Raw genomic sequence first — 25,810 nt, 5'->3', positions numbered from 1 at the left:
TCAATGTATGGGAAACACTGCTTAATGTATATGAACTTGATTTGTAAGAGTACTTTGGGGTTGGACCTTGCTTGCGTTTCTTGGGTCCGATTTCAAAGCCCCCAAACCCTTTCAGCGGTGAGGGTGGACGCAGCGATGTCCTCTGCTGGCGTCAAGTCCTGAGGCAGATCCCCGTCCCGTTACACGGCGTGCCCGATTTTTGCTGGCAAGCGTGGGATTCCCCCGTACAAGGACGTCGGTCTCCTCGGCTGTGAACCGCTCCTGGCGTGCGCCTGGTAAATCCGTCATAATAATAGCAACCCGCCATGGAATTTGCGCCCTTGCGTTTAAAGGGAATGTTGGCTAGCGTTCTGATTGGTTTATTTGATGTTACGCCCAAACCACACCTATGAATAATGAACCTACTTCAGACCAACCCCTTATTGATTTGCGCCCGGCGCAAGAGTTATTTCTCACGCCGGGAAAATAGCAACAGCGCCCAAGATCCGCCCACAAACTCACTTGCGCGTTGCGCTTCGCACTTGCGTTTCAGATCGTTAAAATAGAGCCCATGCTGTTGAAATGTCGAAATTCCAATCCAGGACAACAAGCATCCAAATAAACTTGACAATGCTTGGGATTATGCGGCAAACAGTATATACCAAAAATAAAAAAATGCAACAGGTGCAACAGCATCATTGCAGTTCTTGGTAATTCATTAAAGTGGCTGAGTTGTTGTACTCAGATTGCTGATTTTGCCCTCTGAATTCGCCTGTGTTCCATACTGTATCTATATTATCAACTAACTGTCCTAACTTAAACAGGTGATGATATTTAAACAAGCTGATAGAAGCCAAACTGAGGAAGATGGAGATGTATGCACTGCAGTGGTATTCAACCTTAGCTTGTTCAGGAACCTTATTATCCCCTTTACTTAGTATTCAGGAACTATCAGCATGTTTAAATATATATATATATATATATATATATATATATAGCTACACATAGATTTAACATTTTTCTTTGTCTTTTTATTTTTTTCATTTTCTGGGGACCCCTTGAAACCTTTTGGGGGACCCTTAGTTGGAAAACTTATCGGACTAGCACTGTAGTGCAAGTACAAAGCTAAAATACAGTCCAGAAACAACAAAAATTGTCCTTTATTTATTTTGGAGCAATGGCCACATTTTAAAAATACCGGACCTGTCACTCAACACACTCTAAAAAATGTTGGGTTATTTTCAGTCAAGTGCTGGGTCATTTTAACAAAGTACACTGCTGGGTCAAATAGGGATGACCCCAACCCTTTAGGTTATATAATTAACCTATGATGGAATGTTTCAACACAAAATGTTGGGTTGTTTTAACCCATTGTTGGGTCAAATATAAACATTTTACAGGTTAACCCAGCAGCTGGATTTATCCCTTTTTGCCTCAAGACTTGGTTCATCAGTGCTTTAAATGTTATGTTTTCAAATTCACCTCCACAAGAAGTCGACAAATTCGCACACACGTAGCCCCAAAAAGTTCTGCTCTTTGTTATGCACCAGTGTTAATTTCATCCATGGCCAATTCTTATTGATGTCAGAATGATGCGTCTTCCAAATAAAACAACGTTCTTAAAACTAACAACCCTCAGAAGAAAACTTTAACAAAAAAAGACAAATGAAGACTTTAAGCCAGGATGCTGTCATTAAAAGATCTAGAGAGAGAGGTTCAGTCACATACTCATTTAAAGACCAAATGAAGCACTTGGCTTCTCATTCATGATAGTATGAATGTCTGCCTTAGGATCTTGATGACTCTTTATGCATCAAATCAATTTTAAAATCAAGCAATATTTAACTGCACCCTTTATTTGTATTCATTAACTTCAAACAGAAGCTTTTATGACTTCATTAATAAAGAAACTACATATGTGTATATATAAACATTAATTGACCAGGAAGAATTAATCAAAGGTAAACATTCATATGGCATTCTTTTCTACATCATGCAACCCTTTGGTTAACAATTCATAGCTCATGCAGTGGCTTCAGATATGAATCTATAATTAATATGACAGTCTTGAACTGTACCATGTGACACATAGCAACGAACACTGTGTTTTCCAGTTTTTTCAATACAGTATCCTATTGAACCCAAAACCAATGTCTCTTTTATGTGAATAAGGAACAGAAACCACTAGTCCACTGACTAGTTGATTTAACAGTGCACAGTTAAGCTGTTACAGTTTATAACAGAAACACAACAGCCATTTAAGCCCTGCCACAGTCTTCATAATACCAGGAAGAAAATGGTTATTTTGTGCTGTTAAGATATGAAGAGAGGAAACAGACTGTGAATATTCATAGATGTGACACAGTGTGAACCATAAAATACCGCCTGAGAAAGCAGTTTACAGCTCTGAGGGTCATAAAAATTCCTTAGGATTAAAGAAAGATTCCTAATTTTTTTACAAAGCAGGAGAAAAAACGTAATTCCCAAATGCCGTCTATTTTCCTATCTTTGTAAAAATTGACAGCAGAGGCAAAGCTGAGATATAGGTCAGTGAAGGTCCTCCCTCTTCATGCCATGGTGATACAGAATGTACATACAAAACATATGGAGAAGACCACTGTGTCTGAGATGTTTCAAAGCTGACAGGTTGGTAGAGATGATATTTCAACAATCTCTGATGTCATTACATTTTATTACACCTGGAGGGGGAAGCATAATTATTCTGTTTAATGTTTTGTAGAAGATGAAGTTTAAAAGGGAGTGACAACCATCCAAATTTCATAAACACTATCATGGCACCATCTGCTCCACAGTAAAGACAATGATTTAATGGCAGCTTAATTCTGCAGATATTTTCTGTGTACTCTGCACATTTTCCAAACTAACTAACAGTTCTCGGGTCATTACTGGATAATTAACTGGGTAGAATTTGCAAATCTCAAACTGCTCTTTCCAAAGGTGCTAAAGCGATATCTGCAAATCATAAGATGGTTTCCCGCAGGATATTATTCAGAGTGAAAGCACGACAGTAGAGCTATTAAAACATACATTAAATGGATGAACAATTTCCTTCTATTCAATCAGTAAACTACATTTAGGGTATTATTTTTTATTGGTTGAAAAGTCCCTGGGTGCAAGGCAAAGATATAAAAAAACATTTTTTCAATTCCTTGCAAATCTCAACCTTACAAAACGTTTTTAACCATACTGATCTCAGATTTCAATATGAGGTGGCTTTAGTTAAATACAAAGGTGGGCCGCTCTCTTTAAGTTTTCCCAAATGTTTTTAAAATAGTTTCAATAGTTAGGTGCACAGTTAAAGGATTAGTCAATTTTCTTAAACAAAATCCAGATAATTTACTCACCACCATGTCATCCAAAATGTTAATGTCTTTCTTTGTTCAGTCGAGAAGAAATTATGTTTTTTGATTAAAACAAATCAAGGATTTTTTTCATTTTAATGGACTTTAATGGACCCCAACACTTGACACTTAACTCAACACTTAACAGTGTTTTTCAAAGGAGTTTCAAAAGACTTTAAATGATCTCAAACAATGCATTAGGGTCTTGTCTAGCGAAACAATTGTCATTTTTGACAAGAAAAATTTTAAATGTGCACTTTTAAACCACAACTTCTTGTCTATCTCCAGTCCTGTGACGCGCCAGCACGACCTCACGTAATTGATGATGTAAAGGTCACGTGTTACATATATGAAACGCACATTTGCGGACCATTTTAAAAAATAAACACACAAAGACATTAATTAGTATCATTCCACATACAACAACGTCGGAACGGTCCTCTTTCTCTACACTTGTAAACACTGGGGCGTAGTTTCGCATACATCATCTGTGACCTCTTGACGTGATGATGTATTGCGTGAGGTCTCGATGTCGCATCACAGGACCGGAGATAGACGAGAAGTTGTGGTTTAAAAGTGCATATTTTTTATTTTTCTTGTTAAAAAAGACAATCGTTTTGCTAGATAAGACCCTTATGCCTCGTTTGGGATCGTTTAAAGTCCTTTGAAACTCCATTGAAAAAAACTGTTAAGTGTTGACCTAAGTGTTAAGTGTTGGGGTCCATTTAACTTGGAAAAATCCTGGAATGTTTTCCTCAAAAAACATAATTTCTTCTCGACTGAACAAAGAAAGACATCAACATTTTGGATGACATGGGGTGAGTAAATTTAAATTATAGTGATTTTTTTAGAAAATGGACTAATCCTTTAAGCCCGTAAGTGCAGCTTTTGAGAATTGTCACATCCACAACAGAGAAATGTCACATCCATAACGTTGATAAATATGCACATGAAAATTTAATTAAAATAAATATGATTTGTTCTTTAAAGATCCCTCCCTCCTCCATTTATTACCGTTTTTAGTTTGTGCATTTTAAAAATCACAGAATTCCTATAAGCATGCTGTATCCTAAAACTTGTCCTACTTTGTCACATCCGTACCACATGTTTATTTCCCTTATCTAAAATAGAAAACACAAGCATACTTTTGTTTGGACTCTATCATTAGGGGTTTGGGAAAATGTAAACAGATGGTTTAGTATATTGGTAAATAAATACTTTCTAAGAAATTATATTTTAACTTTTGACTGAAAAGGTCACATCCATAACATTGGAATTGCTCTGTTGTATATGAATTTATCCTTGATCGTAAACAAGTCAAGAAAGTCTCATTTCCTCCAAGGTTGATTAAAAAATCTAATTCTTACAGTAAGGCTGAGTAACCTAAATTCTCAGCAGTATTCTCCAGTAACATAGCATACCTTCACTTTTATTTATTCTTTAAACTCGTCACTAAAACAGCATCCAGTATAAAACAGTAATTATATACACAAGCCTTCATCTAATATGGGGGAACCGATTCAATTATGGTCTTATTAGCATAATGAAAACAGGAAAAGAGAAAATGCAGATATCTTTTAGCTCTGGGGAATTCAGAGACATATCCCCTCTTTGAAATTGCAGAGCAACAGACTGATAAAGCATTCACAGTCTCTTTGATTTTTACTTCTTTGACCAGTCAAAGTGCGTTACCTCAGAGAAGAGAGAGAGAAAGATCGGATCCAAAACATTCCCAGTTACTCTATGATGGAATCCTGCAGGAAACCGTAAAACTAATTTCAGTGCTGCTACCTAGGAACATGACCTACTTTAAGTTCCCAGTAGTTCCTCCAGTGTGGGTCTGTAGGTGGAGGCAACCTTTCATTCTAGACAGAGCTCTCCAAAGACAGCCTGAGAGCATACAAGATGACTCTGACCCTTACAGGTAAGCACCATAAATAAACATGAATCCTAAGGATGAGACTTAATTATCATAGCGGGATTCGATTGGCCTGTATCTCTCAGAGGACCCTCACTCAGTCAAGCTGACAGGGTTGTGCTGAGATTCTTTGACACTGGAGGCTATAGATAACATGGTTGAGACACTAGAAGCTGCTTCATAATACAGAACAGTATTGTATGTTCAGTCTTAAAGGGATAGTTCACCCAAAAATGAAAATTCTGTCATCATTTTCTCACCCTCATGTTGTTACAAACCTGTATAAATGTCTTTGTATGATGAACACAAAGGAAAATATTTTGATAAATGTTTGTAACCAAAACGTTCATGGACCCCATTCACTTCTATAGTGGGAAAAAAGAATACTATGCAAGTAAATGGGGTCCACAAACGGTTTGGTTACAAACATTTCTTAAAATATATTCCTTTGTTTTCATCAGAACAACGAAATGTATACAGGTTTGTTACAACATGAGGGTGAGAAAATGATAGGGCTGGGACAGTTGTAATTACCACCGCGGTGGTGGAGTCAACCGGTGGTCGGGAAGTGCGCCCCACGGTGGTGTGCACCTCACAAATTATGAAAAATATAAAGTACAATCTCGCCCAGTGAGATGTCTTCAGGTTTGTTTTAACGCAAACAGCCAGCAGACGCGGAGTTAATGCGCTAATTTGCAAGGAAAGGCAACTGATATCAGTGATGAGCCGCTGGCTTGGGGGCGGAACAATGAGGAAAGATATTGGCCGTTTCTCAATCCGAAGACTGTAGCCTCCCGAGGTCGAATTTGCAAGCTGCATACGTCATCAAGACTTATAACATTGACAATTATAAAGTTGAATATTATTCTTTGTTAATCATACATTGTTGTAATATGCTTATGACTTGCAAATGTCTGAAAATAATAAACCAGGCTTGATGACATATACAGCCGCGACCTCCGGAGGCTGCAGCCTTCAGATTGAGAAATGTCTGTTCTCTCTTGGTCACGAAAAAGTATCAATCTGCGCTACCAGTACACCATCAGAACGCGTTTTCAGCGCGGCTGGAAACATTATAACCCCAAAAAGGTTTCTGACTTGTTGTTTCAAGAGTGGAAGTGCTACAATAAACACCAGGGCTCAGCCAAGCACATACGCACAGTTGCTTCACGTGACCGCGCCGCTTCCCTGAGGCTCCTCTTCAAAGCATGTGGGCGCTTCAGAGCGTCTTTCGTTGCCAAGTAACCTAAGCATTGCTTGACGCTGTGACGAGAACCAACCAACGGAGAAAGAATTTAGCGCCTATAAACATGCACGTTTGTTAAGAACTGTATATCTGATCATCGTTTACATTTTTATATTTCAAAATATATGTATGCATTATGTATAAGACCTATATGCATCAATGTGCACATGCGCATACGCGCATGCCCCCCCCCACACACACGCACACACAAAATCAATCTATAACCACCGCACCATTGCAGTGAATTTGTGCATTAACACCGCCTTGGTAAAAAACTGCCACCGTCACAGCCCTAGAAAATGATGACAGAATTTTCATTTTTGGGTGAACTATCCCTTTACAAGAAAGCCACTAAAAACACTAGCATGTAACCACATACAGCTGAATCTAATTTATGTATGTTTCCGTGCCTTTTTAAGAATGACACAGCTGATTCCAAAACAGCCACACGACATACAACAACATGGCGCATTTTAAAGGAACAGCCGTTTGTCATATTTATTAAATCTCCTTTTGTGTTCGCAGAAAGAAAGTCATACAGGTTTGTAAATGAGGGTGAGTTAATGATGACACCTGAATTTGAGCTTTGGGTGAACTGTGCCTTTTAGAATAACTATTACTCTGCGATTAAAAGCAATTCTTTAATAAAACAATAACATGAATCCCATTTTATGGATGCGTCTGAAACCGAAGGCAGCTGACTTGTTACCTCGCTGCCTCATGAGGCAATAACTTCGGCAACATTCGGACAGCCTTTATTGGCAGCGTAACTGAATTTTGTTTGAAATAAAAACAGAGAGCACCTTTGTGATAACTAATCCTATATTTTAAAACTGCAATACTAATTTCTAGCGATCAAAATGTGTAAAATGTGAAAAATAACTTCATTTACACAAAATTTTTGATCCAGCCACTTTATTTCTTTCAAACTCGACCAATCACATTCCCTGTGCACGCCTGCGGATAGAATTGTGGGACAAGATGATGAAGGTATCTCAGACGTGCTTTGATGCCTTCCTGCCTTGGAATGCTGCCCCCGAAGGCAGCATTTTAGAGATTTCGGACGCAGCCTATCTTAACAGTATGTTATTGTGATGATGTGGTGTCAGCAACACTGGCTCCTGGGCAGCATGGCACAAAAGCTGCTATAAATACGCTATCATAATGTGGATGCAGCTGCAACAATTAGGGTAATTCTACCTCTCCTCATGGCCAGCTATCCCCCTATGCCCATCAACACACACACACACACGCACACAAACACACACGCATGTGTTTGCACATGCCCACACACTAAGACACACAAACCACTGTTTTGAAGCAAAATAATATCAGTGTTTTTACTCTTTAACACTCGGGTATTTTTGGTGATTCACACCCTTCTTCCCTGTGACAATCATTTAAATTTTTATATCTGTTAAAGTTGGGGCGAAAATGTAAAATCTTGGTCTGTGGTTTCCTGGTAAGAGAAACAAAGATGCAAATAGCGCTTATGCAAAGCAACAGCTAAATTCTGCTTATTCATCAAGGTGGAGAAACATAAACAATGCTGACATGCTCTGCCTCAGGTGCTATGCTTGTGTCTCTGCTGTCTGCCACCTCTTAATACATCAGTCATTGCTTACACAATAAACATACCGGCATTATGGTCCGTCAGCCTGTCTACCATCAGTCTACACATTACAGATTTTAGTTTCAGAAATCTAAAATTGGCTAACATCAATGTGCAGAAACCTGAAACCAAACTTGTGGTCATGTTATGGTCACACCTGTAGGTGATGATGTAACTGGCAGAAAAGATAAGGTTACATACTAATACAGTACATGCTATTTATCAAACCAATGTACCAATGGGAATAACAAAATATGTTATCTTACACAATCTTTCACATACACAGATGTACTTGTCTTGGTATTGAGAAAGCTAAAGGGTTTACAACATGTCACTTATGAATTTATTTACACAATGTCATTGCAGTCTAATGTGCGAACGAAGGCAGTGTTGGTATCAGATAAAGACAGCTGACATGTCAATGGTCATTTATCAACGGATGTTGTTCACTTATCACATGAATGAGTCTTCAATAACCTTATCACTCTTAAAGTACATATACACTTGCAAAGAGTAAACATAATCCTTTGGCATTTAAATATCTGAACGCAAAAGAGTGGAAAAACAATGGTTTGTACTAAGGGAAAAAAATCATAGCGTGTCAGTATCAGGTCAAGCAGTTGCGCGTCAGAGAGAGTTGACAAACTACAATCTTTGGATAGGACATACATTTCAAGGGGGGTGTTGAGAAATGTTGACAGATTAGTGAAATCTGTTTCTCAGAGCGGATGGTGTCCACTGCACCACCCAGATTAACAACACTTCAAATCGACTGCTCGTTAGACATTAGCGCTGTCTCAAAACCTAGCACAGAGCTGTCTATTTACATCGTTTAGAGACATTATAGGCGCGTGCAAGGGCTTGGATTTCAATCCTAAAATCTGTCCAAACAGACAGCTCACTATGTTTTGGAAAGCAGCCGCTGACAATACACCAATAACACAAAGACAAGTCCAAACAGCCCCACCTTCACCCCCGAGCCCTTTACTACCCCTACTTAAGCGTCTGCGGAGTGACAGGTTGTGTCTTGTTAGCTCACGGGAAGAGTTAATATGTGGTCTTAACTAGCTGGCTAACGCGGCTAACGCTAGCTTAGCCCAACCGCGTAACTGAGCGACCGCCGATAATCGTTAAAGCTCAAAGCTCTTACCTCTTTTAACGGCCTCGTCATACGACAGGAAGCCTATCCGTGACTCTTTGGCGCCCATGGTGCCCTCATTTCATGGCAATGGCAGAAATGTTAGGAGTGACCGGTGCCTGTTGCCTTGTTTTCGGTTGTTTTTCTATTTTTTTGGTATGGTGTTCGTATCAAGTCCAGCAGCGGAGTTTTGCGTTATCAACGAGTGACGCGTCTCAGCGCCTACGCCTCCATACTTGGTCAGGTGACTTTTGTCCAATCAGAACACGGGGGCGTACGCGCGTCAGTTTATCGCTAGAAACGCAGCACTGACACCGTTTCGGCCTGTCATGCTGTCCAATGTAATTTCAATACTTGATGAAAATATTAGCAGAATCATATAAACACAAGCATTTCAATGTGAAAGTTTTATATTTATTTATTTATTATGGACGTGTATTTGTTTAATGTGGATTTGACAGGCATTGAATTAAAATAGCTTTTCGTAATGGTCTACATTTATAGCGATTTAACACGTTAAGTTTATAGACACATAATTCAATTGACCTAATATTTGGCCCTGCGCAACATTTCGTTTGATCTACTCAAAAACAGTTCTGGGAAGCTATTATGCATATGTAACATGCGTTTGTTTTTGACATGTCACTATATTAAAACATTTTTAGACGCTTATTATTTGGCGCCCTCCTATGACCTCTGATGCTTATTGCAATGGGAATGGCGCGTGCTGCAATAAAACCGGAAGAGACGTTTCTGTTTACTGGTTATGCCGTTGCATAAATGTCATTCACAAAAAAAAAACTTGTTTCGAATCCTTCTTGAATTACTTTTTGTTGTTGTTGCGCATAGGAACTCAAATTAACATAGGAAAGGAAAGGAGAGGAGGGACACGCGGGTTCCGCATCTGTGCAATGGGACTTTATGTCTGTCTGTATGCGCCCAATGTAATCGGTGAGTCAGGGTAATAATTACACAGTTATGCATTTTTCCATCATCAAACTTTTATAATAGAATAGATAAAATAAGATGACATGTCATCCAGCTATCTCTAAGTTCATCATCAGTGAAGTTAGCACTAAGTAACGATAAATTTGTTGTGGTTTTTATTTCCTTCATTTCATAGGTTACATTAGGATTCTTCTTGTACTCACCGCCTGGACTGTATATAGTGACCCAGTGAGATTTCTACCCTTGTATGTGGCATCAGTAATATTGGATGGTGGGTAATTATTTGGGTGATTCTCAAGAAACCATTGAAACACCACGGCACTAATGATTTTAGCTATAAAATGTGTAATATAGTAATATTAAAAAGCATCAGAATTAACACAATACTGTGTTCTACCTTGCACAATGTGTGATTTCAACATAAGAATTTATAATTTGTCAATTTTATCTCATTTTCTGCTGAAATTCTCATTACCGCAATGTGTCTGGCTGTGTTTGAACATGCGTTATGTTGTAATTTAATCAAATTAACACAAAAATATTTAGAAAAAATAAATGGATGTTTTGCTAGACTACTTTAGATGACAGAAAAAATATTTACTTAATATTCATGATTAATAATAATGAAGAAAAATTAGGAAAATGATGTGTCCATGCCTGATGTTCTCATCCTCCGCAACACTTTTTGAGAACAGTTTAAGCACACATACAGAATTTTTATAAAGTTTGGTTTTGAGTGACCAAGCACATGGACCAGTAACTTCAAGATGGCTACCAGGTAAGATCATTTTTTTTACAGTTAATTTGAAATATTGTCTTGTCAGAATGCTTACACGACATTTTGATTATCATTATCGCAACAGATGCTTATTAAATGTTAATTTAATTAATAGAAGCACAATACTTTGATTTTAAATGCATGTGCAGAATCTCCAAATTATGTTCTTTCAGGTTTGTCATGTCATTTTGAAAATATGTCAGTGTTGATGTTTTCTGACTGTTGCGGTAATGAGATTTTTTAGGACTAATTTTTTTAATTATGTTACAAAAAGTGTTAAATGATAAGTAAAAGTGTTTAAATTAATGTTCCCATTTACTCCAGACTTTGTTTTTCAATGTCTGGTGGGGAAAAAAAGTAAATTTAAGCAATTTTTACATTTTCATGCTTGACATTTAAAACCCAGTTTTCGTGAGAATCACCCATTTACATGAAGCAGGGTATTCTATTCTATTCTATTCTATTCTATTCTATTCTATTCTATTCTATTCTATTCTATTCTATTCTATTCTATTCTATATAAAATACAATATATAATACTATAATGTAGTGATAATGTATACTATAACATAAAAGGTTCAAAAACATTATAGTATCAAGGAAATTTATCATCACAGAACATGGTGCCCACGGGCACAAGGTTGCCTGCATGGAGTCTGTGAGTTACCCGCCAAAGCACATTCTATTAATAACCTTAATTTTAAAATGTATTTCTTTCATATTTTTTATATTAGCTTGGCTTCTTTTATGTATGTTAACATTTTTAAACAATGATAAACCAGTAAAGCAAAATAAAATCAACATGTAAAAGAATTTTTTTTTGACCAGTGTATACGGTGCATCCCTTTGAGGCCCCCCAAATAAAATGCATGACATAAAACATTCCAAAACTTAAAATTTTAATTAAACAAAACATATTAAATTATTCAATGTAGTGCTGTTGGTTAGTAGCCTTATTTTTCTGACATTTATTATTTTAGAATTTATTATAAATTAATACATTTTATAAAATGTTATTAAACCGGGACCCCCCTGGCACCATCATAATGCCCCCAGTTTGAGAACCACTGGAGTAGACTATATCAAAAAGGTACTTCTTATATGTTTCATATTGTTTCTGTTCTCATGCCAGGTCTGAATTTTATCAAAAATAAATATTTTAAATCAAACTTTAATGTCCAAATGTTTACCAATGTGACAATATTATTTTGTCATAATAATCGGCAGGACATTATTATTATTATTATTATTAAGGCCTTAACAGATTATTCCTTTTATATTTAGCATACCAGCCACAGGTCCCAGAACAGTTTTTTTGTCTGGGCACCCTCTCCATTGGTTCTATGGGAGGCTATAATAAAAATACCTTAGTGGTCAACCTAACGTTTTAAACTGAATATTTTATGTTTGTGTCAGGGCTGGATGGGTGGGTGGCACGCCGGCTGCAGCAGACCTCCAGGTTCGGAGCTTGGCTGGATGTAGTTGTGGACAACATAGGACGTGGGATGCTCTGGAATATACTTTATGACGTAAGTTTAATGAGTCAGTTGGATTTCTGCTGTATTTTTCTATATCCACTTGTCATATATGACTGACTTTGTGCTTTATGCTTATAAAGTGGGGGTGGTTGGTGTCCTCAGCAGAGTGGTGTGCGTTTGTGTGCAACCACAGTGCTCGAGGAGCCCAATGGAAGAACTCTTTCACGGGGAGCCCGGTCTGGGTTCGAGCAGTGATGGCGAAAGGTATGCTAAGATACAATGTTCTTCTCCCAGTTTTTGGTTTAAATAAATATTGTGACATCAGCATGACAGCTGTCAGCACTGAAAGTCACATTGAATGTTTCATTGTGCAGGCTTTAAGACTCCACTGGGCATTTTGACAATAGCAGGGATCCATGTTTTGCCTGTGTGGCTGTATTGCTATCAGTATGAGGTGCTGTCTCAGGCTCTCTATATCCCACACTGCCTTCAGATTCTTGGGATTCTGGTGCTGGCAGCTGGACGCTTACTGGGATTAGCAGTTGAGGTGAGGACAGAGCATAACTCTGCATTATTTTGTTGCTGAGTCACACCAGTGGCATCCGCTTTAATATGAACTCCACTGGTCATGTGTGTCTTTCTGCAGATGTGGTGCATCTTAACCCATGTGAGATGGTTACTGTTGGATGAAGAGGAGGAGAAGAAGAGCTAGGATGAATGTAAAGTGTTACATGTTTGTGTTTTGGGTTACTGGGTTTGAGATTGAATTGATGTGTGAAGCAATTAAAAGGGAAAATGTGTCTTTTATGAGGGTATTGATCCAAAAAGCAACTGCACAAATTGCAGGTAAGAGTATGTTGAATGTAGAATTTTGCAGGGCTTTATTTGGTGTATATTCTCTTGATATATACATGTATTATACTATGTAATATACTTAAAGGGATAGTTCACCAAAAAATGAAAATTCTGTTATCATTTACTCACTTTCATGTTGTTACAAACCTGTATACATTTATTTGTTCTGATGACCACAAAGGAAGATATTTTGAGGAATGTTTGTAACCAAGCCATAAGCCCCATTGACTTCCATAGTATTTTTCCTACATTAAAAGTCATTGGGGCTTGTGATCGGGTTGGTTTCAAACATTTCTCAAAATATGAAGAGTTGGTTCCAAAACAAGATAACTCAGTTTTTTTTTTTTTTTGAATAAAAAAGTTTGATTTTTATTTCAATTAATATCAGTCAAACTGCAGTTGGTTTTGCTTTAAGCAAAAAAAAAAAAAAAAAAAAAAAAATACAGACGTCGGAGCCGATGGTGTAGTGGGCAGTGCTCCGACACTTTCAGTGACCCTAGTTCGATTCCCGGCTCGTGGTCACTTGCCGATCCCATACCCCCTCTCTCCTCCTTGTACTTTCCTGTCCTCTCCTAAACTCACTATTAAATAAAGGCTATATATATATATATATATACAAAAAAATATAGCCAAATAGCACGATAAAAAGATAATAGTGAACATGTTTGACAACAATTATTTTGTTATTTCGTTTTGGAACCAAATTCTTCATATACTTCCCTTTGTGGTCACCAGACAAATAATTTTTTGGGTGAATGATCCTTTTAAACACAAAGCACTGTTTTTGTGACATGCTTTTAATGTGCCAGATTTGACAATACTATTATATTTAATTTCTTTTTGTTTTACCACTAAAGTATGGTTCATCAGTTTTAATTTATGTTATTAAGTAGGGCTGGGCAAAAAAAATCGATTTTTCGATTAATCGTTTTTTAAAACCGGGTCGATTCAGAATCGATTCTCAAACAGCAGAATCGATTTTTTTTTCTTTCATACTTATTTCTGCAAACATTGAACGAAAGATTAATGTTAATCGAATTACTAGTCTTCTTCACTAGATGTCACCCTCTTTTGTGCTTTGCACGATGTGATCTAGGAGAGTTGTTCACTGTTCTTTTTATTAATATAGTATTTGTAATAAATCTATATTCATCGAGTTGAATCGAGTATAAAAACCGGCCCAAGAACCGGAATTGAAAATTGAATCGAGAATCGAATCGATTTGATAGCTTGTGAATCGAATCGATCTGGAAAATCTGAATCGATACCCAGCCCTATTATTAAGTCATTCGTACTATATAAATGGCTTAAAAGTTTTTCAAGATGGACAAAGTGTTACATTAATAATAGGACTAGTTTATTTATTTTGCTTAGTTTCATTTTATTCTTCATATAAACTGCTTTTTTCCACAATGCGAATGTAAAAGATTGATCATAATATCATTTTCAGTCTATCATTATGACTATTGAGGTATAACAGTAAAATATCTTTCAAAAGTACTTATGCTGTATACAGTCATTTATTCTCAATTTTTTTTGTTCAGTCACCAATCCACCCAAAAGAGAGGCGTGCAAACATATAGCACTGATTTCAGAAACAAATGAAGAAAAATCACTTAAAGGCAAAAAATAAAGCATTTTAATACTTAAAAGCAATATTGCTCATTGTAATCTGTAAGACATCTGTATATTGTTCTTTCTGTGCGTGTTAAAATTAGTTACAAATTTTCACAATGGTGGATACAATTGAGTTTAATAATGATTTGGTGGTTACAGATCTACAGCAGGCTCTACGGAGGTGTGAGTAACATATAGCCAATGACTGAACCCTACATGTATCAAAAGCAGAGGTTCACTGTGGCACAGGTCACTGACGTTTCAATAGTAACAGTCAGTATTAATGTTAACACAATCACTTTCCTCATCTTTGTCATTGGAGAAAAACACTGCGTTCTAACATGTATCAAATGGGTAGAGATGAAAATTAACTGAAAACAAAATCAAGAAGTCACTTCTGTTTTGTTTTTAGCTTAAAGGGTCCCAGTACCCTACCTGATGCCCAGGGTACCACCGCGATGCAAGAGCTGAAAAGTCAGAAATAGCACTTTGGCTAAATCACAATCTACACATTGCAGAAATGAACGTCCGAGGATTTTATAAAGATTATTAGCATTGTTGTCCTTCTATATCAGTAATGAATGTGATGAGTGCGGCCTCATGCAATAAGCATTCATTCTTCACTGTAAACAGTCCCTTTTATAAACCTGTTATTTATTACAAACTTCAACTCCGAGGGCACATTTCTAAGAAACATGCAAGGTTCGACATCATAGGCTTTTGCTTTAAGGTGTTTACTGTGTATATAACCATGCCAAGTTTGTGTGAAATATAGGATATTCTCTCACATCATTGCCTTTATTGTCAGGGGATGTTAACAATTTCTGTGATCAGTTCAACACTTTAGAACTGCAAAGTTTTTTTTATGTTTATGTCACTATGGAGTTCACTGGGACAATACCAATTGTAGCTATACATCTATATATATATATATATGTACACATAATTACTTAAACATGCAAAGAAAAGAACATGTGACCCAGAAGCACCTATGGGGGCTGTGACCCATTTTGGAATTTAGTGGCTATTCAACATCACACTGAATGATCTTTCTTATTGTTTGACAAATGAGCCCTTAAATACACATTCAGAAGCAATCAGAGCTACACTGTGAATTCATTCGATGTACTATGCTTGTTGTTTATAGTTTAGAAACTCGTAAACTTATCTAAATCCTCTGATATAAGAACTCCACGTAATCCATTTACTACATTTAACAGTCAATGGAAATGCACTTAAAACGTTTTCAAGATCACAGTTTATTTGTTACAATATTCCATATCTCTCTGACCAAGGCAAGTTCAATTCCTTCCGGAAACCTGGCTCTGATTCCCCAGCTATCTCTGTGATAGAGAGAACTCCAGAAATCTTCAACATTTAACCATGACACAAAACAACTACAGGATTTCTAAGGAGTGAAAGTGGCTGTAATACAAAGTGCCTCGTGTGTGATCTCGGTTTACAGATGGGGCAGGTGGAGGTCTGGTTTAAACAAGCTATTTGAAAAGACTGAGAAAGTAGATCCTCCCAACTGAGAGTCCTTTAAGACTAAGGCTGGGACTTCAGCTTGAGATGCAAGACATTAACATCACGCTATTTTTCGGTAGCACTTGCATCAAGGTTTCTGCAGATGCAAAAAATAAAAATAAATGACTGCTGACTGAAACGAAATGCAGTTTGGATACCCTTAAAGTCATTTTGGATTCTGGTGACTTGACCATTCTCAATCAGTGAACTTTAATAAGAGCAAACCTATTGTTACAGAGTTGTGTAGATTCTGGACTTATTGGAAGCAGGAGTGGTCGGAAAGGCAGTGATACGAGGAAAGCTGATCCTCACTGTAATATTGCATGGTCAGAAACTCCCGCTATACAAACAGGCATTGAATTACACCCCTCGCATGCAATATCCACAAACCTCTCCGCTTCACCTGCGGGGTGCCTATACACAAAGACAAGTGCTGCGCTCGGCCCTTTTCTCAGTGTGTCCAGTCAGCTGGCTATGGGTGTTAATCCACGCCTGAGCGCTGAATGGAAACCTGGTCCCATAACTACCACCACTCCAGCTTATTGTGTGTGTGTGTGTGTGTTTATGCGAATGAGTGTTGGGTTATAAAGCCAGCATTATATACTTTTCTCCCACACTGTTGATTTGTTATGGCTAAAGACGTTTAACTATGGTTTCACACAGAAGTTATTTTGGCTCATCCATTTGCAATGTTATTTGCATACCTTGCATATAAATTATTGGCAGTTTAAAATAAGCTATGTCAGTACTAAAGGAATACAAAACCAGAAAACTTAAAACATGGTATCTAGAGGAGTAATAAACCCACTGGTCCTTAGATTCCACACTTGACATGAATCATTAAAAAAAGCAAAAACAAAACATAATGGTCCATAATGTAACATGGCTGGTCTCATTTTCCAAAAAGCACACAGGTAATCCTCAATGCAAAGCTTTGCATTACACGAAGTCAAGCTCTAATCCTCAGGTTAAGCGGGACATGCATCTCTGCGGCTTCACTCATTTATATGAACGATAGGGATTTTCCCTTTCCTTTCGAATCTCATTCGGTGGGTGCTGCACCAAGCATTTCCTCCACAAACGATAATGCAGTGATAACAAACAAACTATTCCTGTAGTGTGTACCACCTCTCCTTCAAATACAAAACATAAAATGGTGACACAAAAATGAAAACGCGCAGAAGTTGTTGATGAGCAAAGCTCTTTTGAAGTCTGCTTGAAGTCAAAGAAACGGTTTGTGTGAAAAACTTCAACAAATTGTTGCTCATTCATCATATGAGTGTTAGCATGGTTGGACAGATGTCATAGTTTTTGTCCCATCGTAAGGAAAAGTACAGGACAAGGGGAGTTGCTGGTAAACGTTGAACTGACAATCCAATCGGAGCTGGAGAAACTCAAGGTCATAATCAAACCCCCGCCATATCTTGACTACATGTGACTATGAACTTGTGTGAAAATGGGGGCGTGTGTGCATGTTTTCTTTGAGTTGAGAGGTGGTGGGCCATTAGCCTAAGCAGGGGCGTCCAGTTCCGTGGCTCTGGGACAACAGGAAGGACTGCACCACCTGGTCTGTGGCCTGGGGGCTCGTGTTGACGTCCTCCAGCGCGTTGGCTACTGCAAACTGCCTGTCCCTTAACCGGTTCCAGTTGGACAGAATATTGTGGTACTCAAAGACCTTCTCGTAGTTTCCAACCGAGTTGTACAGTTTTATGAGGCCTCTGTAGTCATACTCTAGTCCACTGTAACCCTCCCCGAACAGCTTCTTGCCTGAGTGAAATAAAATGGGGGCTTTTTTAGTTTATTTTGGCATAACTTGTGGGTGTTGAGCCATTATGTAAATTACACACAATTCATTACCGATTGACAAACAGAATAACAGTATCCCTTACCAATAGCGATGGAGCGCAAGTAGAGGCGCTCTGCATCATCATACTGATTCATGTCGTAGTTGTAGAGTGAGGCCAAGTGTCCCACTGACAGAGCCACCTCATAGTCCTCTTGCCCCAAAAGCTGCTCCTTGATCTGAATGGCCTTGATGTGCATATCCTCTGCCTCCTGCGTGCCAACACCATGGAAAGGTTGGTTAACACAACAGTGACATTAAAAGCACTCCGTCTTAATTGGTTTACATTACATAGTAAATATAACACATGCTTGCACAAATGATCAACTGGTGCTAAAATTATTTTATCTCCGGTATAAAATTCTACCATTAACAATCTGATCATAATATACTTGTTCTAAACCCTTTCTTTAGTGAAACACTAAAAACTGTTGAAGGTCTGTCTTTTTTTATAAAAACATAAATACATTAAATGTTGACTGGTGCTTTCATATGGCTTTAGAAGACAGAGCACTTCAACATTATCAAACATACACTAGTTTGGAAAGCCATGAAAGTGAGCTAATGAAGAAAATATTTTTAATTCAATTAGTATTACAACCTTGAACTTGCGCATGGATTGGTAGAGGCGGCCCAAGTTTCCATAGTGTTTTGCCGTCTGAACGTTAAACTCCCCAAAGGCTTTTTTGGCCAATTGGAGAGAGGAGAGGTGCAGATCATGAGCCTCCTGGAGTAGGCGTTCCTCAGTTTCCTTGTTATGGCAATCAATGGCAATCTCTTCAAGGATAAGTGCTAGAGATGAAAATATCAAAAATGCAAATGTTTACACAAAAAGAACTGAATAGGGGTGTCATGATTCTCCAAATCCTTTTTTTCCCCCGATTCTATGGTCACGGTTCGATACGATTCTAGATTTTTACTTTTTTTTTTAAACAGGTTGCTATGCCATTTTTAGACTAGACTTTTATGAAATATAATATCTGACCTTGAACCCGGTGATGCCCTGCCTTGATAGTTGTGCTGCCAGTGAAAAAATATGGTACACGCACATACCATACCATGAGATTGTGAGACTATACCCCAATAAGTCATGTTTAAATGCTGTTTTCATAACTCTTAAGCAACTAAAATAAGTTGTTGTGAAACTTTAACAGATCTCAGTTTCTGAGAAACGACCGATCCTGTCATAGACGGCGTTCTGCTGTGCACGCATGCGTGCTCTGTTCTGATTGAGTTCAGCTAAAGGTGGGAAGTGCGTGCTGTTTTTTGTTTCCCATGGAAAGAGCAGCTCCTGCATCTGCCATGCTATCTTTTAACTGGCTGTAGCTGGCGAAGTTAAAGGAGGTTGACTCGCAGCACATGGGGAAGTGGCAGCATCGACGATTCCATTTTTTAATTCGAAGTTCATGGTTGTGACTTAATTTCAATCGAATTCGAAAATCGTGACACCCTTAGAACTGAAATTACAAAAGCACCTTTAAGAGACATTTTGTGTTGTCATTGCAGAAATGTAGCAGGCAGTTATAAAACCTTTATACTCACCTTTCACTCTTTTGGATGAGGCCAATAGCAGATGGTCTTCAGGGAGAATATGAGTTATGATGTCTATGGCACGTTCTGCATGAAATCTACCAGCAAAATTCAAAGTATGACATGGGTACATGTTATTCAGAAAACACTTCTGTGAAAAAACACAACAAAACATTCTAACAGAACAGCTCAACCGTGATAAAGGTCAGGACAGTTACTAGGCATCTTGAAATGTACTCATAGTTTTAAGAATCAGCAACCACTCAGGGGACAAATAAAATGGTATGAAAGTTCATATGGTATTAGTTGCAATCCAAAATACTGTTCTGTCTTGGAATGAACATACCACCAAGTGGCACCCCCAAGATATAACTCATGGCACCAATTAAATAAATCATTTTTATGGTGAGCCTAATAAAAGGAATGTTTGTTTTTGAGACTTTTACTTTATGATAAAAACAGCTTATTTGCCTCTGACCTATTATGTATAGTACACCATCCACTTGATCAGGATGTAACTTTTCAAAGTGAAATTAAAGGGATAGTTCAACCAAAAATCAAATAATTTGTGAGCTCCATTCACTTGCATAATAGGATAAAAGAACAGTGTTGGAGAAAGTTACTTTTAAAAGTAACACTACAATATTAAGTTACTCCCCCACAAAGTAACTAATTGCGTTACTTTTCATGGAAAGTAATGCTGACATTACTTTAAAGTTACTTTTGCGTTACGTTTTCTTACTTGGCTAAGGCTTGATCTCTTTCAGGCCTTGCAGGTGATTTTTATGATTGCAAAAATGTCAAGCTCTGGCCTGCCATCTACGTTTCAGACCCAAACTGTTCCCGCTCACAGAGTGCGTAATTCTATGTTAATATGTTCAGTTTAATTCAATACAACATTTTATTTTTTAATTGAATTAATTAAACTGAAAAGTAACTTGCATTACATTTTTTAAAAAGCAACTAAAATATTAATTTATAAAGTAATGCGTTACTTTACTCATTACTTCAGAAAAGTAATATTATTACCTAATGCGCGTTACTTATAATAAATAAATTACCCCCAACACTGTAAAAGAATACCATGGAAGTGAATGGGGCTCACAAACTATTACAAATATTATTTAAAATATCTTCCTTCGTGTTCACCAGAGCAAAGACAGTTATACAGGTTTGTAATAACATGAGAGTGAGTAAATGATGACAGACTTTTCATTTTTGGGTGAACTATCCATTTAAACTCTAAAGTCTCCCTGTAGCCGATTATTTGATCACCTAAAACTTATGCTATTATGAAGCTCAAAGATATGTAAAAGTTTTTTTCTGTGACAATATTTTCTACATGCTTTAAAAAGGCTTGAATGCAATTTCCTCATTTAGTGTATGCAGATCTATGAATATGCAAATTAGTATCCACCTCTACTCAACTGCACAGCTTGGACCATAGAACTAAATATGGGAATAAGTTCCCGTCTCCGTCCTATCATACGCGTAAATAGATGCTCATTTCAGTAGCTTCAGACACATAACTGCCAAGTCTGTTTTACAATGCATATGTGAACTGTGCGTTTGCAGCACAAATTGTTTATAGTGCTAATGTTGGCAGGTTAGACACTGCACATGAGTTCAGCACGTTTGAGTTAAAATGTGATTAGTTAAATGTGTGTGATGTAGCAAACCAATGTGATTTCAAACCGCAGGAATGAGATGTCTTTGGAAAACTCAAATATTATGGATAAAATACTTAGCAACGGTGTTGAATGATATATGTGAAAACAGCACTTAGACATATAAACAATAATAAAACTTGATTTTCACCACAGTGGAAAAAAGTGTTTAAAGATTCGATATCTGAATATTTAACTAATGAACAGGACAGAGATACTCACAGTGCGTTGTCGAATTTACCAGAGCTGTACTGATGGACATAAGATGAGTATGCCAGGTCTTCATGTGCAGTGGCAACATGGATGTTTTTTCCTCCAAACACTGATTGCCGAATATCCAATGCAGTCTAAAGGCACAGCAAACCATTAAGTACATTTCTCATTGTTCAAGTAATGAAACAGATCAGTTGAAAAATTTGTAAGAAACCCATAGCTTGTGATTTTCAGCTTACCTGGTAAATGATCACTGATTGACAGATGTTGTCCACATTTAAGAGATAAAATCCATAATCTAGTAATGTATCAGAATATTTGGGGTGCTTGTGTCCAAAATGTTCCCTGAGAGTAAAATGTGGTAATACATAAGCATTTTATCATTTTCAAGCCGAACATTTTAACATCATCCAATACTTTTGATAAAAATACATGACCGATATCTTACCGTGCCAAAAACACTGCATGTTTTATCAGTTGTTCAGCTTTCCTGAATTCTCGTTTTACGACACAAGCCTGTCGGAATGAATGTGGATATTTCAGATTCATTATTTATTAACACAATGGATCATAAGTTGAAACATTTACAAAAACTAAAACATGCATGAGAAGATTCAGATTATTCAAACTGCAGATTCGACTCTGATTCCAATTTGGCATCAGTTCATTTGGGAACACTTCAGTTACTATGTAAACAAGTTTCTTTTATTTATTATAAATCGGTACTTCTATCTTGAACTACCTCTGACACGTAACAAAGCTGACACTAACCTTTGAGGCTTGTCTGAGAACATCAACTACTACTTTCACAGGTAAGCCAACTGTTATCTCCCTCATAGCTTCTATACACCACCTATATGCCTGAAACACACAACACACAGGTTAGCAAATGAAAAGCAGTCATTCTCCAAACATCTTGCACTGGGATACCAGGTACTTACTTCATCATAGTGGCTTTTGGCGAAGAGCAGGGCGCAAAGTTCTCCATACAGGGCAGCCTTATTGGCCTGATGGCCATGTTTGGCTAGTTTATCCATGTAAGACTGGGCTAGTTTAAAGGTTTCTTCTCCGAGGTGGTATTTGCAATTGCCATTACGCACATGAAGTAACCTGGCTCCGAAATAAGAACACAGTGAGCACCTCTTTTCATAAATTGTAAATAAAAGCATCACAAAACTCAATAGACCTCACCTGACGCAGCACTCCACTGCACGGTACCAGTGAAGAACCTCATCGTGTAGTGTGCACAGTTGGAGACACGACAGAAAGACCTTTTCTGCGTCTCCATACCATCCGGCATCAGATAAGAAGCCACCTGAGGCAAAAGCAAGCATTCCAACATTAAGCAAAACAAGCAGAAGTTGCAGATATTTAAGAGCGGAGCACACTTGCATACCTAGGACAAACCCAAATTGTATAGCTTTCTCTTTGACATGCGCATCTGACTCTGCAATGTATGAACATCTGCGACTGAAGGAGTTGGCCAGGACTGAAGCAACCTTCACACCGTGGTCCATCAGAGCCTGGAAGCAGTGATGCAGGAGGTGCCTGGGAAAAATATACATCAATAAGTTTTAATCAATGAACAGACATAATCTGTCATACAATTTGAATTGCGGGTCAAGCGTCTTAAATGTACAATATTATGGACAAAAGTAGTATCTACCTAACCTGACATGAAGAATAAAATAAAGTTATTAACACACACAACCAACCAAGCAGACACAATTCTCAAGGAATGTTGTCGTCAAAATATCAGCTTGGTGATATCAAACAAATATCTACAAAGTTTATTAAGAGTGCCAAGTAAGGCGTGAACCACACAGCAACATGTGACATTTGAATCATCAGCCAAAAATATATACACACTCAATCTCATACAGTAAATGTATACAACATATGTTGTGCTAACAGTGGATGTCAAATACCTTTTGTCAGAGGCCCTAAGGACTTTTGCGAAGACCTCCAGCTCACAGAACTCCCCTCCCAGCTGGCAGAGCCGGCCCTGCTGGTAAAGCTGGAATACATGAAGAAATGTGAGCTTGCTGACCCCTATTGTACATGTGACACAACAAAGACAACTCAGCTTTTCTCTCGGGAGTGCTAAGAAGACACAGAAAACCATAGTAGACAGAATGAAAAATCAGGAAGAATTTGTGCAAGACCAATACGTGTGCAAACCTTTGTTTTTCCACCCGACTGAATATTCTGTTTGTTACATCTGGCATCAAATACCAAATTTAAGCATGTGACTTGACGTGACTTCTAGCCTGAATTTAAGCAGCAATGAATAATATAGCGTTATGAATTAAGAGTTGAAACTATTTTTGCTTTCAATATGTAATTTAACCCCAGTATGCACTCTCATCCCCAAAAAGATGTGAAAGTAACAAGTATAGGAAGAGTTAAGTTTACAAACCACTCAGAAAAAAGATAATAACAACCCTTAAGTTATGGTCTTATGAAGTCAACCTTGAATTTAGTCATTTACACATCAGCTAGTACAACGATTCAACTCAAATTCATCTAATAAACAGATGATTTAATTTTAGTTGGCCATGAAATAAATGCATCAATTTATTTCTGACCTTTTTCGAAGAGACATGACATAAACTTTAAATTATTAGTCACAGATTCATAGCATTGTAAACAAAACAGTGGGATTGGTCTAATCACATAGCCATACATTTTTCACCCTACATATACAAAAAACGTACCTAAAAAAATAAAGCGTTCATTTTTACCACGGTGCAGCTAATTAAAAATATTTAGTATGTATAGTAGTATTAAGGTTTTTACATATAGTTCTAACAACTTAAATACAATACTTCAAACACAGGATTAATATAAGATTTGACATAACTAATTGGGTAGCTCCATACATAACTGTTCACTGCCATTCAAAGCATTATGTGTATCTCATAGACTGTAAAAGGTGTATATACGTCAGCTCAGCTGCCATAGCAAATAGATGTTGCAAATGACCGTTATAATTTAAATACTCACATGCTATTACATTAAGCGTATTCTGCAGAGTTAAAGTAAAACTTAAATATTAAAACAGTGAACAGTTAAGGTGTTTATGGTTAACTAGTCCTGACAAAGTGAGTTTCATCTCGCCCGCTCTACAGTATAAGATAAGCTATGCTAAACTGGAACATATTGTCCAACCAAATCGATTTCATTAAACCATTTCAGTTATGTCATAAGGTAAAAAACTATTTTACTATTGGAACAGGAACGCTTCCAAAAAGCTGTCATGAACATGTGTTGTCAAACACAACGGTTAAATACTCTTTTAGTTCGCGTCTCTCGCGAATAGCAATTTTCCATTGGGCTGGTTCAGTTTTTGTTAGCCGACCTGCTAGTAAAGAGTGTCAACTACTTTAAACGTTTGTCCTGCGTCGGATTCTTTCCCAGTCTCCCTTACCTTATAGTACACATCAAACTGTATATTTTCAGGAAGAGAGCGTATGTCCCGTCTGGATCGGCCATAGTTATCGACCACGGCTGAGATAGCGGTGTTGTACAGGGTCTCAGGGATCCATTCCAGCTCCACCGCGGCCATATTGTTTTCTTTCACTAAATCCAACCACAGCCCCCTTCTTCGACTCCTGCTCTCACCTCCTTCGCTACCTAATCGAGGTAAAACTCTTTACTCTGTCGCTCCTCATGCACACTTGCAGCTGGAAGCGCTTTTTGAAGTCGAAACGGACTATTATTATTGAGAACACAACCCTAGGTTATGTTCTCATGTTTAAAGCTCATCCCCGATCCAGATGCCCCGCCCCTTCTATGACACTATTGGGAATGACGTAGTCCTAGGCTAGTGCGTGAGCGCGCTTGAGCGACTGCAGTTCAAAATAACGGCCACGGGGACGGCCATGGAATAAATTACAAACAAATCCTTTAGAATTAATTCTACTGTAAAATATTGTAAATAAAAGAAAAACATGTATTTTTTAAAAATAAATATAAATACACTTTTAAATTGATATAATATAATCCAAAATATAATATAATATAATATAATATAATATAATATAATATAATATAATATAATATAATATAATGTAATGTAATGTAATGTAATGTAATG

General features: G+C 37.5%; 3 protein-coding genes across 5 annotated transcripts in view; 1 reads left to right on the top strand and 2 right to left on the bottom strand.

Moving 5' to 3' along the window:
* usp32 (ubiquitin specific peptidase 32) overlaps nt 1-9,486 on the bottom strand; it is a 51,138-nt gene extending 41,652 nt beyond the window's left edge. For 2 of the 3 annotated variants that reach the window (XM_065281114.2, XM_065281116.2), the window contains exon 1: nt 9,268-9,485. In XM_065281114.2, coding sequence (XP_065137186.1) covers nt 9,268-9,325 — 58 coding nt within the window. In that variant the 5' untranslated portion in view covers nt 9,326-9,485. Of the gene's footprint in view, nt 1-9,267 lie in introns of all 3 variants that reach the window. The other variant, XM_065281115.2, reaches the window with a different exon arrangement.
* Nucleotides 9,487-9,980: 494 nt separating this feature from the next.
* LOC135771098 (uncharacterized) lies at nt 9,981-17,162 on the top strand. Its single transcript, XM_065281171.2, has 6 exons — nt 9,981-10,206; nt 10,379-10,474; nt 12,398-12,510; nt 12,600-12,723; nt 12,834-13,006; nt 13,106-17,162. The coding sequence occupies exons 1-6, from the start codon at nt 10,167-10,169 to the stop codon at nt 13,169-13,171; spliced, it is 612 nt and encodes a 203-aa protein (XP_065137243.1). The 5' UTR covers nt 9,981-10,166; the 3' UTR covers nt 13,172-17,162.
* appbp2 (amyloid beta precursor protein (cytoplasmic tail) binding protein 2) lies at nt 16,173-25,495 on the bottom strand. Its single transcript, XM_065281148.2, has 13 exons — nt 25,142-25,495; nt 23,640-23,728; nt 23,108-23,259; nt 22,903-23,026; nt 22,653-22,821; nt 22,483-22,572; nt 22,160-22,227; nt 21,951-22,056; nt 21,721-21,845; nt 19,844-19,929; nt 18,903-19,093; nt 18,348-18,513; nt 16,173-18,225 (listed from the first exon to the last, which is right to left on the bottom strand). The coding sequence occupies exons 1-13, from the start codon at nt 25,277-25,279 to the stop codon at nt 17,963-17,965; spliced, it is 1,767 nt and encodes a 588-aa protein (XP_065137220.1). The 5' UTR covers nt 25,280-25,495; the 3' UTR covers nt 16,173-17,962.
* Nucleotides 25,496-25,810: the final 315 nt, after the last annotated feature.

This window comes from Paramisgurnus dabryanus, chromosome 8 (genome assembly GCF_030506205.2).
Source record: "Paramisgurnus dabryanus chromosome 8, PD_genome_1.1, whole genome shotgun sequence".
Lineage (NCBI taxonomy): Eukaryota > Metazoa > Chordata > Actinopteri > Cypriniformes > Cobitidae > Paramisgurnus > Paramisgurnus dabryanus.
The sequence above is the reverse complement of the archived record's forward strand: the minus strand, read 5'-3'. Positions and strand labels throughout refer to the sequence as shown.

Excerpts from the sequence above, each read along its gene's own strand:
- appbp2 (XM_065281148.2), bottom strand. The coding sequence starts at position 25,279 with ATGGCCGCGGTGGAGCTGGAATGGATCCCTGAGACCCTGTACAACACC. Across the intron at positions 23,729-25,141 it reads AGTTTGATGTGTACTATAAG|CTTTACCAGCAGGGCCGGCT; the intron begins GTAAGGGAGACT and ends CATGTATTCCAG. Across the intron at positions 22,573-22,652 it reads CCAAAAGCCACTATGATGAA|GCATATAGGTGGTGTATAGA; the intron begins GTAAGTACCTGG and ends TGTGTGTTTCAG.
- LOC135771098 (XM_065281171.2), top strand. The coding sequence starts at position 10,167 with ATGGGACTTTATGTCTGTCTGTATGCGCCCAATGTAATCG. Across the intron at positions 12,511-12,599 it reads TCTGGAATATACTTTATGAC|TGGGGGTGGTTGGTGTCCTC; the intron begins GTAAGTTTAATG and ends ATGCTTATAAAG. Across the intron at positions 12,724-12,833 it reads TCGAGCAGTGATGGCGAAAG|GCTTTAAGACTCCACTGGGC; the intron begins GTATGCTAAGAT and ends TTCATTGTGCAG.